This window comes from Engystomops pustulosus, chromosome 3, assembly GCF_040894005.1.
Source record: "Engystomops pustulosus chromosome 3, aEngPut4.maternal, whole genome shotgun sequence".
Classification (NCBI taxonomy): Eukaryota; Metazoa; Chordata; class Amphibia; order Anura; family Leptodactylidae; genus Engystomops; species Engystomops pustulosus.
In genome coordinates, this window is record NC_092413.1 from 113798047 (window position 1) to 113817604 (window position 19558).

Sequence of the window (19558 nt, forward strand, 5' to 3'; positions counted from 1 at the left end):
TCTGCATCAGTGCATCAAGTCTCTCCATCTAATGTTCTTACTCATAGTTACGACAGGTCCTTGAACATCTGTCACAACTAAATGAAAGCCAATACCTCAAGATACTTACAAGCCTGGCTGAAGTTGCCACTACAAACGGTCATAAACTCTTAAGGTAAGAGTAAGGCAATGAGAAAATAAAAATAAAAGCAAGATGTTAATTTAAAGAGCTTTTCTGGGCTCCTTTACTAATGACCAATTCATAGGAAAGTTCATTAGTTGTTCATATGTGTAGGGTTACAGTGATCAAAGAATGGACATTGTATCTTGATTTCATATAACATGAGGACCCCTAAAAGGGTACAGACAAGCTATCAATGAGCTGTTATATAGGATCTCCTCCAGTTAAAGGGTTGTTCCAGTTTCAGCCAACAAATGTTCTTGTTCCTATGATGAAACCTTGTAAAAATTTCCAATATTGTTTCTGTATCATCTCCACTTAGTTTCCTAGATCTCTGCTTGCTTACTGTACATAGCTTATATCCAGTGGACAAATTTCAGTCAGCGGGCATTTGACACTGCACAGCAATCACAGCTGTGTGTTATACCAACCCATGCACCTCACAACTATGGACATAATTCTTGTCCACTGAAAATGACAGCAGAGAAACCCAGAGATCTAGAAAACCTTGAGTAACTATTACATAACTTTTTTTTGTAAAAGTGTATGAATTTCTATCTTGGTAAAAATAACATTTATTTGTGGAAACTGGAACACCCTTCTATGAAAATAATAGTTTTTTTTATCATGTTCCGCAATATTAAAGGGGTTGTCCAGGTGTTAAAAATATATATATATATTTCTGATTTTTTAGTTACCCTCAATCACCCAACATCTGAAGAGCAATTGTATCCCCTAAATGTACCATTCTCACGACAAAAGATCATCACCACCCTTTCTCCGATTCTAGACTCTTATCCCTATTAAACATTAACCTAAAGATTTATGCAAAAGCCGTTGCCCTCCTCTTAGCCTCCATAATCCCTCAGTTAGGGTAGGCAAATAGAAGACCACACACAAAAAAGAATAAAAATATTATTTAACACCTCGAAAAATCAGAAGAGGAGGTGGTGGTGACATTGTTTGCCGTGAAGGCAGTCCACTGCATTAATTGTTCGCCTTCTCAGTTTTTGGGAGAATGGACTTCAGTGGTATGGTTTTGCAGGTGATTAGGGTGCTCTATTGCATCCCGCCCACTAGGGCCTTAGCTAATGGAGTTCTGTCTGGTGAGTTCCTATTGACAAACAGGAGGAGGCAAAGTTGTCCTATCTCTCCAATTATATTTCATTTATCAATAGAACCCCTTTCCCAACTCCAGGAGTCTATCAAGGGAGTCTAAGTTGGGGATAAAGCACATCTCATCTTCCTGTTTGCGCACAACATCTTGACAAAAGTCCTTACCCTGAATAATCCACTCTATCTAGGGGCGGCTTTGTATGCCATCTCAGAATACAGTGCAGTATTCTTTTATAAGCTAAACCTCAATAAATCCCAGATTCTGCCAGTAGTTATGAAACCTTCTTTCCTTCTCACCCTGTGAGCCAAATTTCCCTTTGATTGTCTTGATAATGTCAAGTACTTGGGGACTAATATTACCTATTTGATCAAATATTTAGACATAGTCAACTTCCCTCCTATCCTCAAAGCAATAAAAGCAGATCTGGTATCATACGCAAAAACTGATATCTCTTTGATTGGATGTATAGCTACATTTCAGATGATGTCGGTACCCAAGTTCTTAGCTCAATCTCTTATTATGAAAATAATTTGTGGCACACAGAAACCCTGAACAGCCCATTCTATTATGTACAGGCATCGAGTATAGGGAGGTCAGGGGATGCTAAAACTGTGTGACTATTACATTGCTACCTAGAGATCACCATGTCTTAGAATTAGACTTGTATTACAAAATTGCCAGATCTGGCAAATGGAAGCTACTAAAGCCTTATTTATACTGTGGCCCCATCCCTCCAGATCTAATAAGGGTCTGCACCCCATCTATCACTTCCTTGCCTCCAAAGACATCTTTGTAAAATCAACAGCCTTGTTGGCCTGGGAGAAGGACTGGGGCCCCCTGTTCATAATGCCCAATGAAATAACATTTTATTTCATTACACGTGCATTGCGGTGCATGAACCTATACGAAGCAGCGACTAAAACTAATTTGCGATGGTTCATGACACCTGACAGAGTCTCATATTCCCAGACACATCTTGCTTTTGTTGGAAGTCCTGCAGTCATAGGGGTACTTTACTCCATATATTATGCAGATGTCTGTACATTTTACAAGACCCCTAATTTTAAGCCAAGACCCCTAATTTTACCACCAAAAACTGGGAAAACCTATTGACTTGAGTATAAGCCGAGGGTGGGAAATATATTGGTCACAGCCCCCCAGTAGTTTACAGCCAGCCAAGTAGTGTATAGCCAGCCAGCCCCCATGTAGTATATAACCAGCCGGCCCGCCTGTAGTGTAGAGCCAGCCGGCCCCCCCGTAGTGTAGAGCCAGCCGCCCCCCCCCCCCCGTAGTATAGAGCCAGCCGCCCCCCCCCCCCCGTAGTATAGAGCCAGCCCCCCCCCCCCCCCCCCCGTAGTATAGAGCCAACCTCCTTACCTTCTCTGGCCATTGAGCTATGCCACCTGTCGGTGCCTTGCCCCGGTTTGTTTGCAGAGGCAGACTTGCTTCACTAAGACAACTTCTGCCTGCCTGGCACACCCACCCCTCCTTTGCTGACGTGCGTTATATGCATTTAAACTAATGTAGCCCCCCCCAGGCCAGCTATTTTTTTTTTTTTTAACACCTGGACAACCCCTTTATGTAAGATAGGTTCCCTAAACATGGAATATATCGGACTAGCTGAGATGTTGAGATGATGTGTCAACCTTTGCTATACAAACAAAGCTCTAAGAGAAATGGATAATTACATGAAACTCTGTATTTATAGTATCTCCAGTAGTTATGAAGCTCAAATGAAGAGTCTGCTCCGGATAGTGCGTATATTCTGCCATGTTTATCGCCTTGGACCTTCTTCCCCCAGTAATGGAAATGACATGGGCTACAATGGAAACAAAACGCCAAGAAACCAGGTGTTCAAGGTCAGAAAAGTATATGACGTTTTTAGGAAGATAGACGTAAAAGAGATGAATGTGACAAAGCATGCATTCATTTATCACACCCCTACTGAACAGGACGTAAGTTTTGTCAATGTCATGCATGCACATATTCATTTTAGGCCAATGACTCCCTTTTATCTGTCAGCCAATCAGAATACCATTTTATATTTTCTTTTACTCTTTTCCTGAAAATATTTCTTTCTTTCGTTTAAAGAGGAGCTTCATTTTCATAATAATCTTTAAATTAATAGTCTTCCTTTTCTGTAGATGGAGCTTCTCTTTAGAGTGTGACCCACTTGGTTTAACCAAAATATATAATCTGTACATATATCAAAGGATATTATCATTTTACTGGAAACAGAATATTCCTTTACCTAATAATACTTGTGATTTAAGGTATAGTATTTCACAACTCTATACAGATGAAGAACATCATTTGTATACATGCTGACTGCTTAAGTAAACCTGTAATGCAAGTCTAATTTATTCCAGAAATGTGGGATACAACTTGATGAGTCCTAAAAAAAAGACCATGATATGTATTTTAAACCAGTGCAATCTGTATGAAGCATGTTATAGAGTAGAAGGAGCTGAACAGATAACTTTATAGTTTTGTCATAAACCTGCATAAACTTGGATCAAGAAGGGATTCATTCTCTTTATGGAGACTGCCTCTGCCCGTCACCTTTCCAGGCATATGGGTTCTTAAAGGCCATACATGCTCTGCTGGGGATTGTGGATACAGCATATGCAAATCAGTTTTTTTCGAAGGTGGGAAAAGGAAGACCTATGTCTCCAATACTGCTGTATATTAAGCAGGATACATGCCAGTATCTCGGTATCAAAAAGCCTAGTGATGTGGGATAATAGCCAAAGCAGATTGGAAATTGAGACTCTAAAATCTCCTGCAGGTGACCTGCATCTCACAAACATAGCAATCCATGGAGATTGAGTGATGGAGCTAAGACAGAGGAATAGAAAAAATGAGAAATTCCTCATTTCCCCCAAGTGCTTTATTCACACACAGGTCAATACATATTTTTAGCTTCGCAAATATGACCTTGTTGATTCCTTTAAGTAATTGAGAGAGAAGAACATTAGATCAACAGATTCCCACCTACTTGCTGTGCGAAATCTATGGGAAACATTCTAGCAGCTAGGTTTCCATCCTAGAGAGAACTCAGAATTACACATAAGTGCTAAAAATACTGAATTAAACGCACAGTGGTCAGAAGTACAATGCAGTATTGGTTTCTGCAGAGTTTTGCTAAACAGTTAGCCATGCCTCATTGTCATATATTTGTGCAGCATAACACCTGTATACTACTATTGTATTACAGTTATGGGGTGGGGCAAAGGGATTTATTTTTATGGGAGAGATTTTAGTTAATAAATAAAATATCTTTGACTGCAGAAACTTTTAAAGGACACATCTGGAATTTCTCCAATTATCCAATAATGGATTAATCTGGGGGATTAGTGCATTCATATTTTGACATCCTAATTAGGTATTTTACCAATACCTACACTAAAATTTTGTTAATTTCCATGTGGGTGTGCACATTTCCCTTCTTTTCCATAAAAATACTCTTTCATTGATTTCACTGATTTCATATTATGTCATTTGTTGTCTTGCTATGTTTTACTAGACTTCCCTCACTTTTTTTATGCATCATTGAACAGTTTTTGTACTAAAGCTGTACAGAAGTTGTTTAGTTACAATACCTAGAGAAAGTGCTCACCCATTTGTAAGTGTTCAGACTTGGTAGATACCAGGCATCTTTGGCAAATAACATATTTGGTTCTTGACACAATATTTCAGAGATCAGTCGGATAGGGAATTATCAATTTCTTCATATGGTATAATCATTTTCATTGCATACTGTAGGCTTTAAAAAGAGTTCTGATAAATGTCTGTGTCGGCAAACAGATTTTTTTAAAGCCATAGAAAAATCCTTCATCTTATATTTGGCTTTACTAAAATAGTAACTGTTGTATCACCCTCACCCGTGCTGGGTGAATATTTGTAGCATATAAGAAAATTTGTAGCATATGTTATCCGAGTAAATCAGCCCTTTCCTGTCTGCTAAGCGGACTCTGTTCTTAAAGTGATAGGGGATTAAAATAGAACCACATGTCTTAAGAACTGGGTCCCTTTATTTGGTTGCTATGACTATCTGTATCAAAAGTAGAACATTTTGAACTTTGCAAATAAAGAATTTTTCCAAATTTTTGCCAAATTTTGTTTTTTTCATAACTAAACACAAAAGATATCATTCAAATTTTTAAACAAATTTGAAGTAAAATCTAAAAATCCCTTGGATATCTAATAGCGTTCCAAAGCTATAAACACTTATAGTGACACAGTCCTAAAGGCCAAAATAGGCTGAGTCCCATAGGGGTTAAGGATCACTATAAAAAAAGTATTACCAAAAATAAACATTTTACTTTTTAACAATTATTCATAACATGTGTTTTTAAGTACAGAAATTTACTGAGAAATACAAAAGAACCTTTCTACATTTGACAATTCAATGAATGAATGAATTAATAAATGAATGATAATCTTTTGTAAGTATGCATATTACACACAAACATCCATCACTGTTCTGCTTTTTAGAGTTATTTCACATATGTCAGACTTGAAGCCTTTTTATTCTTTCAAAGAACACTTCTCATCTTGTTTTTAACATTCCCAAAAGACTTTTATACAAAATGTTAGCTATTAAACATTCTTTACTTCTGTAGTTATTGGCAATTTACTAAAAAATTGCTTTAAAATGCTGTGTTTTTCCTGCACAGCCAGCTGTAGGTAACATAAGTTTTTGCATCACATTTGTGCCATAATTATTGACCTAAAATGACAATACAGTAAAGCAATGTGCCAGTCATAACATGGACCTGAATTCAGTACATGTGCTGACACCTCTAGCAGACACCTGAACAGAACAAATGGATTGGTTTGTTAAAATTCCATTAGCTAGAATACAGCTTTCTATGGGAGGGAGCATTGCAGCCTGTTTCTTTACAAATTAAGCAGAATTTCTAAATAAAGAATATTTGCAAAACTGTTCACAACACTCCAGCCCACACAATATTAAAAGTTGTCTCAAATGACAGTAGGCTTTAAAGGGTCACTGGCACCACATTTTCACAAATACAGCTAGCGACAGGTTCCTATAGAGACCTATTAACAATTAACGGATATCTTTATTTTAGCTAAAAATTGTTTCCCTTACATTCACATTAATCAACTTTATCATATATTACCTGGCATCAGTGGGGGCGTGTCCTGCTCGACCAGCTCTCCCATCTACTCCTCCCTTTGCCTTATGTGTCCTTACTATTCAGCAGTTCATGTCACTTGACCAGGGTTATGTCATCTAAGGTCCTATACCCCTCACATTTGCAAATTTATACCCCATGTATGTATCTGATCACATACAATCACAGCAGCTTCCATGGACTTCTACTTCTTTCCATTTGCCATGAATGTTTGCTGTGATTTCATGTGATCAGATACATACATGGGGTACAGTTTGATAATGTATGAAGGTTAAAGGACCTTAGATGATATCACTGTGGTCACATGACATGAATGTAACACAAGTGTAAAACAATTAAAACAACATTTTCTATTAGTAAATAGAGCTTTATGTCTGTAGTTGAATATTAGCAAACGGTACCAGGAGGCAGACAGTGATTTGAAGAGACATAGAGCTGTCAGTTAAAATAATAAGAAACTTCCCTAATTTATTGTATTTACTACTTTGAAACTTTACTCAATTTTGGCATCGATCTTGGAGGGTACCTTGTACTGGCCCCTTGTTTTTAAGACACTTTTTTTTCTTTCTCACACACTCCTAGGTTTCATATCAATTGTGTGGCTTCTGTTGGCAGTAAGGGTGGTGGTGGAACGAGTTTCCCTTTCCTGGACGTTGTACCGATGAATGTCTAATGCAGGCAGTCCCCTACCTAAGGACACCCGACTTACAGACAACCCCTAGTTAAATACGAACCCATCTGCCCACTGTGACCTCTGGTGAAGCTCTCTGGGTGCTTTACTATAGTCCCAGGCTGCAATGATCAGCTGTAAAGTGTCTGTAATGAAGCTTTATTCATAATCCTTGGTCCCATTAAAGCAAAAAAGTTTGAAACTCCAGAATTATTTTTTGTCTGGAACTTCAATTATAAAATATTCAGTTCCGACTTGCATACAAATTCAACTTAAGAACAAACCTATGGAACCTATCTTGTACATAACCGGGGACTGCCTGTATTTGTTTTTTCTTTTTTGCGTTAATTGGTCCTACTCAATAGCTTTTTCATGTCGTATTGTATGATGATTTTCCCTAAAATTACTGTCTATATTACAGCCATTAGAACTCCTTTGGCATTCACTAGATGAATGGCTTGTGCTCATTGCCACTGAACTGATGAAAAGCAAGAGAGACTCTACCAACATTGCTTGCATTCTACTGAAGCAAAAGCCTTTGGATCAACAGGATATTTCTCTGGATCATCAATCAAGTCTTGGAGAGAATGGAAGCACAAAACATCTTTCAGTAACTCCAAGTGCCGCAGACTTCGAAAATTGTGAAAATGCTGGGACACAGGAAGCTGTTGCAGATGGTCAGGATGTAATCTCAATGACAGCTAATAGGCTTAGTGCTGTCATTCAAGCCTTCTATATGTGCTGCTCCTGCCAAATGCCTCAAGGGTTTGTCTTTTTTTAATTTGGGGGATAAATATTGTGTGGTCTATAAAATCCTAACACAGATTTTAGGGACAAGTTCTGATATTTGGCAAGGACTGTTATGATCTAAAAATGTTCAGATTTTTTTTTTTTTTTGGTTATAACTTTGTTTAATACTAATACTTTTTATGCAGGATTCTTTTTGCTTATAGAGTAACTGTAGTTTGAGATGATTTTTTTAATATTGTTTGGGGGCAGTGTTGTAAACATTTCTCTAATTTACTTCATTAATAATAATAATCTTCATTAGCACCATCATATTCTGTGTAGTGCTTTTTTGCTTAGTTAGTAAAGAATCAGGCTGTTAGTAACAGTGTTACTTCTCTGTTGTCAAGGTTTGTTCTGTCTACCAGGCTGAAAACAGGACTCTCTCTCCTCTCTGTTTGTTTACACAGTTCTGAGCATGGAGTGTTAACCGCTTAACTGGTTGTAGTATGCTATGAGCATTTTTTTCAAACATCAAGCTTAAAGTGAAGGGGTTAATCCTCACTGTTCAGGGCTGTGTAAACAGACACAAGGAGATTAGATATATTGTGGGGGAAAGATAATATTTAGTCAGCCACCAGTTGTTTAAGTTCTCCCACTTAAAAAGAGGAGAGGCCTGTAACTGAAATTATTGGTAGATTTCAACTATGAGAAACAAAATGTGAAAACAAATCCTAAAAATCACACTGTCTGTCTGAATTTTAAAGACTTTATTTGCAAATTATGGTGGAAAATAAGTATTTGGTCAATAACAAAAATTCATCTCAATACTTTGTCATATATCCTTTGTTGGCAATGACTGAGGTGAAATGTTTTTTGTAAGTCTTCACAAGGTTGGCACACACTGATATGTTGGCCCATTCCTCCATGCAGATCTCCTCTAGAGCAGTGATGTTTTGGGGCTGTTGCTGGGCAACACAGATTTTCAACTCCCTTCAAAGGTTTTCTATGCGGTTCAGATCTGGAGACCGGCTAGGCCACTCCAGGACCTTGATATGCTGCTTATAAAGCCACTCCTTCGGTGTGCTTGGGATCATTGTCATGCTGAAAGATTCAGCAACATTTCTTCTTTAATGCCCTTGCTGATGGAATTCGGAAAACACAAATCGAACTCTGAGGCTCCACTTCAAAATTTCATAAAAATCAAAAGAGCATTGTTAAAATATAAGTATGTAAAAAACAAAAAGCGAGGTATATGCATGCATTAAGGTAGATTATGAATCAAAAACTAAATTAATTGATAGATAAAAGAATCCCTATAATTATAAAATGATAAACAATAAATAGGAAAGCATGTGGTAGGGGAATAGGGAAAAGTACACGAGTAATGTAAATAAGGGAAAGTAAGAATACAGGCGGTCCCCTACTTAAGGACACCCGACTTACAGACGACCCATAGTTACAGACGGACCCCTCTGCCCACTATGACCTCTGGTGAAGCTCTCTGGATGCTTTATTATAGTCCCAGTCTGCAATAATCAGCTGTAAGGTGTCTGTAATGAAGCTTTATTGATAATCCTTGGTCCAATTACAGCAAAAAATTTTGAAACTCCAATTGTCACTGGGGCAAGAAAAAAATTTGTCTGGAACTACAATTATAAAATATACAGTTTCGACTTACATACAAATTCAACTTAAGAACAAACCCCCAGACCCTATCTTGTACGTAACCCGGGGACTGCCTGTATATAGAAGCTATACATATAGAAATAAGGTGGATTAGGGATACATATGAACTGTAAGCTTGAAAGAGTTGTAAGTGTATAAATGGGAATAGTATCAGTTTATAATAATATATATTTTTTAATATAATACTGCAGGGTAGGGTGAATTAGGTGTAAAAATCGTAGTTGGAACATTGAGATATCAAGAAGCTGAGAGCATAATACTATAAGAAGGAATATATCCAACCAGAATACAGGAATCACCAGGAAGGCTGGTAGCAGGACATACTTTCTGACTTAATTAAGCCTAATAGCTGGAGGCATGTACAAATAAATATTCTGATTGTGGTCCTAGTGATAGACACATACATTCATCAAATACAGGACAGGAGGAAGGAAAATTAGAACCTCACCAAATTGACTGGCTGCAGGGGTATTTAATGTGCTGCAGGGAGAGTGGTGGAAGTATTACAGGCAGTCCCCGGGTTACATACAAGATAGGGTCTGTAGGTTTGTTCTTAAGTTGAGTTTGTATGTAAGTCGAAACTGTATATTTTATCATTGTAATCCCAGCCAGAACTTTTTTGGTCTCTGTGACTATTGGATTTTAAAAATGTTGGGTTGTCATAAGAATCAAGATTAACACTAAAGCTTCATTACAGACACATTTGATAACTGTTACAGCTGATCATTGTAGCCTAGGATTAAAGTACATTAAATTACCAATATGCAGGGGTCCGTTTGTAACTAGGGGTCGTATGTAAGTCGAGTGTTCTTAAGTAGGGGACCGCCTGTATATGCCTTTTAATAGCCATTTCCTTTTTTCTATAGCCATAAATTAAAGAAACAAAAGTACAAACTGGAGTACAAGGCTAGATTCAACATTTTAGTAGTAGATGGGGAACAAAATGGGGATGGAGAATAGGTTATGGGGAAAAATGAAAATTAATGTATATTTTCCAGAGTTTCATTGAGGTCATAGGGGCATAGGCTTTCAAACTTTCTATATCCAAAAAGACTCCCTAACTTTTAGGGTTTGAAACCGGCTTCTGGTGAATTTGTTCAACTGGGCAAATCTTTCTCATGTTTTACAGTAAGAGGTTTAGAAACGTTCTATAGTAAAAAAAAAAAAAAAAAAAAAAAAAAAAAAAAATTATTTTCGTGTTGCATTGGTGTTTATTTTCTGTCTAAGGGATTGTATGGTGCGGCTGATGTATTGAAGGCTGCATTTACTGCATTTTATACTATTATGCTCTCTGCTCCTTGATATCTCAATGTTCCAACTACCATCTTACCTAATCCCCAAATTACCATATGTGTATAGCTTCTATGTACTGTATTCTTTCCCCTATTTACATTACACATGTACAGTCCCCTACCCCCACCATATGCTTTCCTATTTTTGTCCATCATTTTATAATTATATGGATTACTTTATCTATAAATTAATTTAGGAATTCTTTAGTCTGATCAAATTAATTTTTGATTTATATTCTACCTTAAAGCGTAACTCTAAAATGACTGACAGAAAATAGTGTTAGCACAGCTGGAGAGAGCCTTTGATAACAATTCCAACAATACCTGTATCATGCTATTGGCTTCTTCCTAGCCTGAGATATATCTGGTATATATAAATTAGATTCAGATTCACCTAATTCTGATGTGGGTGGGCATTTCCGGGGTGAGATCTTGATGTCTTAAATTTTCTAATTATTGCTCCCACAGTTTATTTCTTATTACCAAGCAGCTTGCCTACTGCAGATTCAGTGCAAGACATTAAGTGAATGATTTGAATTTGATTTTGAAGGGGAAACCTGCTCCACAATTGTCATTCACTCGTTCAGTTTATGTCTTTCACCTGTAAAATTGACAAAACTGCACCTAGAACCACCTCAAAGCTGATTGCCATGCAGTTTTAACTGCAACGTGTGACTGCACCCTTGAAGAAGTTGTTACAGGTCATTGAGAGCCAGAAATCTTGATTGTTTGTAGGTGACCAAATACTTACTTTCCACCATAATTTGCAAATACAATTTTTTTTTTTAATTCAGACAATGTGATTTTTTGGATTTTTCACATTTTGTCTCCCATAGTTGAGGTCTACTTATGATTTCAATTACAGACCTCTCTCATCTTTTAAGTGGGTGAGCTTGCACAACTGGTGGATTACTACCGGTAAATATGTTTTTCCGCCACAGTAAGCTTATATAGATATAAGCTCACAGTCGCACTATACAGGCTGAATAAGGATCTCTGGGAGTGAGTTCTGGAGCCTGATATTTTTACAAATGAAGCAGAATTTTTTAAAAAATGTGTATCACAAAATGCTTACAACATGTCCCGTCACACAATATTAAAAATGATTATAAAGACGGAAGTTTTGTGCAATTTGATGTAAAAGGGTAAAATTAGAAACTTTATTTTCTTCTGTAGGATGACTTCTCCTAGATTTATTGAATTTGTCTGCAAACATGATGAAGTTCTGAAATGTTTTGTTACAAGGTAAGTTTCCCTATTGTATGTAAAGGAAAGTAACATAGAATTCTTTTCTATCCCCTTTTCTTTTCTGCCACAATTTTTTATATCCTTCAGGACCACATCAAATTTTACCATTTAGCATAACTACTTTCTGAGAGCCATAAAATTTGTATTTTTCTGTCAATGTCGCTGTATGTGGGTTTGTTTTTTGCAGTGACAGGTGTATTTTATTTACATACAAGTTTTGGATTTCTTATCAATGATGAAAGAAAATAGCATTTTCACTACTCTCTTTTAGATACATTTTTCCCATTTAATGCATAGCATCAGCAATGTGTTAAAGTAATGGATCAATATAATTACAGCAATACCAAAGCCATAAAATTTGTATTTTTCTGTCAATGTCGCTGTATGTGGGTTTGTTTTTTGCAGTGACAGGTGTATTTTATTTACATACAAGTTTTGGATTTCTTATCAATGATGAAAGAAAATAGCATTTTCACTACTCTCTTTTAGATACATTTTTCCCATTTAATGCATAGCATCAGCAATGTGTTAAAGTAATGGATCAATATAATTACAGCAATACCAAATAAGTATCATTTTTATGTTTTTTTCAAAATTTTCACACAATTTAAATACATTATAACATATTGTTTTTACTTCCACTGTATTCCAAGAACCATAACTTATTATGTCAGTATGTCCCTCTGACTGCTAGTTTCCTTGTAGAATTTCTACTGGTATCACTTTTGGATACTAAGAAGTTATAAATTACTTTTTATAAAGTTTTTTCTGTATGTAAAAAGGTAGGAGAAAGGTCCACTATCCTTCCCTCAGAGAAAGACTTGGGTTGATCTCTGTAGACTGTAAGCTGACATGTATTTACATGGTCCTGAAGGGGCCATATTTAGTCATCTTCTGTTTTGAATCAGAAGTATAACTAACAGCAGAACACACAGACTTTACAGAGCGGCATACTAATTCCCTGTTCACTAGATTGATTTGTGATTGCACAGGACAAACGTTCTTAACCTGTTTATTACAATCTAGTTTAAAGTCCTTAAAGTGGTAGCCGGGTAGCCAGGTGGCTACCATATCACCTTGGCAGCCAGCTATGGCTTGTGTCAGTTGGCTCACAGGCTTTAGGTCAGGTAGTCACATTCCTTTTTAAAGTACGAAAATAACTTTGTGTATTATGAAAATTCTTCCTTTTTTCTGTTTACTCTCCAGAAACCCTAAGATCATATTTGATCACTTTCATTTTTTGTTGGAGTGTCCTGAACTGATGTCAAGGTTTATGCACATAATAAAAGCTCAGGTGAGTATATTTTAACCCCCTATCTATTATTGATGGACAAATACCCTGAGTTTTGTGCCTTCGACTTCTAAATAATATAAAACTGTACCGCAAACTACTGCAAGAAATGGCTCAATGCTTCTTCTACATAGATTAGGCTGGGGGCTTCAATAAATATGCTACATAAATGCAATGTGAACAAGGCCTAAGGCCATTTATTTACTAATGCCATGTACCAAAATCCTTACAGGTGGAGACTTTTCCTCTTTTTTGGGCTGTGGTTGTCTAAAATAACGCAAGGAATAAGTGAATAAAAATAACAATTTGTTAGGATTCTGCATCACCTTAGTCAAGGATATATTGATAACACTTCAAAAAACACATAAACCTCTCTAGAACCACATCAAAAGCATCATTCAAAACTTGTGGAGTTTTCGAGGTAAAAAAAAGAGACCCAAAATAGTAGGGGGGGCAATTTTCCAAGACTGAGACACTCAAGAGGCAATACACTGAAGTAATGGGGGTCATCCCGATTTAAGGTGTTTGAGAAGTAATTTCAAAAGCTGGTATCCTTCAACATGTATAAAATTAGCCCATTCTTACTGACGGTAATAGAAAATGCATTTTAAAGGGATTGGCTATTACTTGACATATGTTGTCCATGAGCCTTCATTACCTTGTAGATAATCCCTAAAGGTTCATCAAGTTATTAAGAAGTCCTGCTACTTACTTTTGTACTGTAAGATGAGACTCCATGCATCTCTCTTTACATCTTTGCAGCTACAGCTAGCATCGTGCTACCTTCCCTCTCCCAGTTTCTGTCAGTATGGACGTCCAGGATTAGATGCAGAGACGGTAGCTGTGTGTGCATGCAGAGGGCAGCATGCTGAGAACAGGGACAGGCTGCAATTTTCAAAGGAAACAAAGACACAGTTATGTATATGTAGTCAAATAGAAGAGATTTATTTATTTTGGTGTCCAAACCCCTTAACGCAAAATGGCGAAATAGCATGACGCTTTGGGAATGTACTTCCTGCAAAATGCCATACTATTATGACATGCTTCTGGCACCAGCTTACAACTCTGATTGCAGATGTTAACGCTTTACACACAGTGGTCAAGCTTAACTGTGACGTATAAGGGCATCCCCCTGTAGCTTAGCCGGGGGGATCCGATCCTCTTCATGGAAGCCCCAGGGTCTGATGTGTACCCCAGGGCTTCACAATGCATTTTGACTTCACATTCGGGAGCTACACTACTTCAATGAAAATGTATTGCAGTGTGGTAGCTTGCGCATCTGATCAAAAGATTGCCTGTTGAAGTTCCATTGTGCAGAAAGTAAAATGAAGTTAAAAATATGTTTTTACTAAATATAAATAACTAATGAAAAAGTCCCCTCCAATATTTCTCCAATATTGTTTACATGCAGTAATATTGTGCAAAAATTAAAAAAGGCTATATTAACCCCTTACCGACACGTGACGTAATAGTACATCACATGTCGGGTCCCGGTACATGGAGAGGGCTCGCGGGCCGAGCCCTCTCCATAGCCGGTAAGTCTTTGCTGCATATTGCAGCAAAGGCTTACCGGTAACACCCGCGATCGGTGCCGGGTGTTTTACCGCTGATTGCCGCCGGCGGCTCCAAAAAGACGGCGGCGCGCGGCCGCCGCCATCTTTCCGTGGATCGTCGCTCCCCGTGACGTCATCGGGGAGCGGCAATCCGTCGCCATGGTAGCTTCGGGTCTCACGAAGACCCGAAGCTACTTCGGGTTAACCCATTCATTACCATGTGCGGTCAGCACATTGTAATGTATGAGTAGTAAAATCCCCATATACTGCCATACTGTAGTATGGCAGTATATGATAGGATCGTACAGACACCCTAGGGTTAAAGTACCCTAGGGAGTCTGAAAAATAGTAAAAATAAAAATTAAAAAAAAGTTAAAATAAAAAAATTATAATAAAAAAACCTAAAAATTCAAATCGCCCCCCTTTCCCTAGAATTGATATAAATATAAATAAATAGTAAAAATCATAAACACATTAGGTATCGCCGCGTCCGAAAATGCCCGATCTATCAAAATATGATAACGGTTTTTCACTGCGTTTAACCCCGTAACGGAAAATCGCGCCCAAATTCGAAAATGTAAAATTCTATAAAAAGTGATCAAAAGGTCGTTCAGTCCTAAAAATGATAACATTGTAAACGTCATCAAAATCCTTAAAGAACGACACCACCCACAGCTCCATACACCAAAGTATGAAAAAGTTATTAGCCCCAGAAGATGGCAAAATCCCCCCAAAAACATTTTGTACAGGAGGTTTTAATTTTTTTAAATGTATGAAAACATTATAAAACCTATATAAATTTGGTATCCCCATAATCGTACCGACCCAAAGAATGAAGTAGACATGTCATTTGGGGTGCACAGTGAAATCCGTAAAATCCAAGCCCACAAGAAAACGGCACAAATGCATTTTTTTACCAATTTCACTGCATTTGGAATTTTTTTCCCGGTACACGGCATGGAATATTAAATACCACAATTTTGAAGTGTAATTTGTTACGCAGAAAATAAGCCATCACACAGCTCTGTACATGGAAAAATAAAAAAGTTACAGATTTTTGAATGTGGGGAGTGAAAAATGAAACCGCAAAATCGAAAAAGGGCCGCAGCGGGAAGGGGTTAATGTATCACCCTGACCGTAATGACCCATAAAATAAAGATAGCATATTTATTTCAAGTTATGGTTAACGGCGAACAAGTAAGGCTAAAAATTGAAATAAGAATTAATGATTTTCTTTTCTTCCACCATGAAAGAGTTAATAAAGTCTCATCAATAAGCTATAGACACCCCATAATGAAGTATCTATAAACTGAATCTCATCCACCAAAAAATAAGCCCTTACATCACCACCTTCCCCCAAAATTTACATTTCTATCACCTGTAAAACGTGACAATACATATGTGCTCTGAATGGCGCTCCTTCCCTTCAATGTCCGTCCGTGTGCCCCAGAAGTTTACCACCACATATAAAGTATTTATTATACTTGGTAAAAATTGAGTATCAAACTTTATGGTGCATTTTGTATTTTAATCCATTGTGAACGTGTAATTTTCTTGGCCTAAATGAACGTAGTAATGTAAATGAATGTGAAAAAAAAATATGATTTCTGAATACCACATGAAACACCTAAGGGTTGTTTTTCAAACATTGAGTTTGCAGTTCCTAAAATAAGTTAATGTGCGGTTTTTACTATTATTTAGGCCTCTCAAAGTCACATGACAGCTGAGCAGGTTCCACAAAACATTTTCATAGAAATGTGAGAAATTGCACCTAAAGTTCTAAGCCTCCTAAGATCATAGAAACATGAGAGAATGCATTAAAAACCGTGTTGTGATAACTAACATTCCCCAAATGTTTTCTTTATCAGGTTATTTGGGTGTTGTGACTGCCTGGAAAGCAGAACATTTTGATCTTTAAAAATTTAACAATTGTAAACATTTTGGCCAACTAAATGCAAAAAAATCACCCATGTTGTTAAACTAAAATGAAGTACAATGGTTTATGAGAAAACAATCTCGAAATCAGCTGTTAAAATGATCCAAAGTTATTGCCAAATAATGAGACACACGTTAGATTTTAAAAGTAGGAATTGGTCAGGAAGGCCAAAATGGGCTCTGACGTTAAGTGCAGGGTTTTTGACAACCACTTGAATCTATGTAGTTTAATATCCATATTCCCCCTCAGTTTACCATTCCCTCTATCATTCCCCTACAGGACCCTCTTTTGTTAATCATGCTGCGCCACCCTTCATTTTACCATAACAGCTCACACACTCTCCATCAACCACTAACGATGACAGCATCTACTCTTCTGACTAGTTGTCCTGTATAAAACCTGGTATAAACAATTAAGTGTCAAGCTCTTCTCTATTGGGCCAAATATATAAATACCTTAGCGTTGCTTTGTGGTCACCCAACTACATGGGGGTATTTCTGTTGCAAATCAACACAGGACATGGTAAACTTGTTAGAAAATAGATGTCTGCTAGGATGCCTTATGTAGATTCTTCTTAGGTCCTCATTGCATTTTTCATGTATTGCCTGGTTATTCTGGGATTTTTTCAGTTGCAGCTCAGCACTCTCTCTTTCCCATGTCTAGACATAACATGCCAGTACAGACGAGTTTATTTGGATACATGCGTGTTCACATATGGAGTATAAGAAGACATAAGCCAATGATAACAGACTAAATTTTGTGACGGAGCTATATTTGAAGACCTAATGCTTGGCTTACGTTCTCATATATTTCAGCCTTTTAAAGAGCGATGTGAATGGTTCTATGAACACCTACATTCTGGACAGCCTGACTCTGAGATGGTACACAGACCTGTCAGTGAGAACGACATATTGCTTATTCATAGAGGTATGGGTTTGTCATCGGTATAAAGTTTTCAGATTTAACATCTTACAAAGAATGTGATTAATCCTTTTACATCTTTAGATTCTATTTTTAGGAGTAGCTGCGAAGTAGTCTTTAAATCAAATAGTGAAAAGCTCAAGCAGGGAATTGCAGTGCGGTTCCATGGGGAAGAAGGCATGGTATGTCATAGTTCTTCAAATTCCATGAACACAAATCTATCATCGCTTTGTTTAGAGGAGAAGAGGGCATGTAGACTTCAGGGATTTAATTCACTTTAAAGATGTTACATGGAGAAAACCTGGGAGTCTCCAACATTACATAGTTAATATAGTTGTAAAAAGAAATATGTCCTTTCAGTTCAGCTAAAGAAGGCATGTAAGGGAAACGCCCCAATTTTCTAACATAGCCATCAATGTTATTTAGTTGTAAAAAGGCATCTAGGTCATTCTTGAAGCTATCCGCTGTCCCTGCTGTGACCAGCGCATGAGGCAGGCTATTCCACAGATTGACAGTTTTCACAGTAAAAAAGCCCTGTCACCTCTGGTGATTAAACCTTGTTTTCTCTAGACGAAGACAATACCCCTTTGTCTTTTGATTTTACCTGGAACAACTTTCATTGATCCATTTAACAAAATCTTGCTTTCAGATGGAAAAAAACAGCCAATCTTGCAGATCACCAAGGTTTAAGGAGATTGGTATTTATTGTCGAAATATTCACACACATCGATTAAAATGGGTTGAGCTTCGGTGATATCTTTACTCCCTGTATCTGTGACTCGTGTACAGAGGTTATTCTACTCAAAAATAGTCTGATAGTCCGATGCACATAAATCCGCATCAGACTATTCTCCTCTCTCCCTATGTCGGGACATGAGCTTCTTCCCTTCACTTCACTGCTGCCACTCACGGGCCGGTAGAAGGTCAAGTGACCAGAGCTCAGATATCTAGTCCTTTATCCTTCTGCAGCGGCTGGGAGTGAGCTCTGCTCGTCCCTATGGCAGTGTGCACTCCTGCACACAATTCCATTGAATGGATAGAGCTGTTAGTGTGACAGCTCGATCCTGTATTGTGGCAGTCACAGCCAGGAAGGGATGTTCTGGGGCATCAGCCACAGCCTGAACAGGGGGGGTCTGAGCCATCAGTCATAGTCTGGGTTGTAGATTGAAATTTCTTAGGAGACAAAAAAAAAGGTTGTGCACCCTTTCTCTAATAAATTAAATTAAAGTACTATAATTGTCTCAGGATTTGGCCAGGATTTATTTATTTGTAATACTGAAAATGTCATACTCCTCCTCGTCTAAAAATACTCCTCAAAAATGGCGAGAGTGGCATTATTACCCTTCTGGAAAAAAAGTCAGTGAAACCTCTGTTCCAATGTATACAATGTATACATTATCCAAAAAAAAGGATAATCCCATAGTGCTGTATATCTGATTCAGCCATCCGCTGCCAGCGCTTGTAAACACATCAGCCACATCTACTGCACCAACACCAGCGTGGGTTTCCCAGGAGCATTTTTTAAACTTCCCAGCATCCACGACTGCCATCGGAGGCAGGCCACCCACACAGTGCCATATATGCATGCATAATACACCCAAGCATTAGGCGTAGCTTTATATAAAACAGCTCTGTTTTCATACATGACTTTTGTTATGACAATAAACTAACCGAAATACTTCTGTATATGCATTTGTATTGTAGGGTCAAGGAGTTGTAAGGGAGTGGTTTGATATTTTGTCTTCAGAGATCATCAATCCTGATTATGCACTTTTCACACAATCGGCAGATGG

At 37.6% G+C, this 19558-nt stretch overlaps 1 protein-coding gene across 5 annotated transcripts in view; it reads left to right on the top strand.

Annotated features, from left to right (window-relative positions):
- The window catches only part of HACE1 (HECT domain and ankyrin repeat containing E3 ubiquitin protein ligase 1), an 80740-nt gene that overhangs the window by 34957 nt on the left and 26225 nt on the right, over window positions 1-19558 (top strand). For 4 of the 5 annotated variants that reach the window (XM_072141891.1, XM_072141887.1, XM_072141890.1 and 1 more), the window contains exons 10-17: window positions 48-154; window positions 2986-3232; window positions 7531-7874; window positions 11993-12061; window positions 13271-13358; window positions 17660-17771; window positions 17850-17947; window positions 19470-19557. In XM_072141891.1, coding sequence (XP_071997992.1) covers window positions 48-154; window positions 2986-3232; window positions 7531-7874; window positions 11993-12061; window positions 13271-13358; window positions 17660-17771; window positions 17850-17947; window positions 19470-19557 — 1153 coding nt within the window. The remainder of the gene's footprint in view (window positions 1-47; window positions 155-2985; window positions 3233-7530; window positions 7875-11992; window positions 12062-13270; window positions 13359-17659; window positions 17772-17849; window positions 17948-19469; window position 19558) is intronic. The other variant, XM_072141888.1, reaches the window with a different exon arrangement.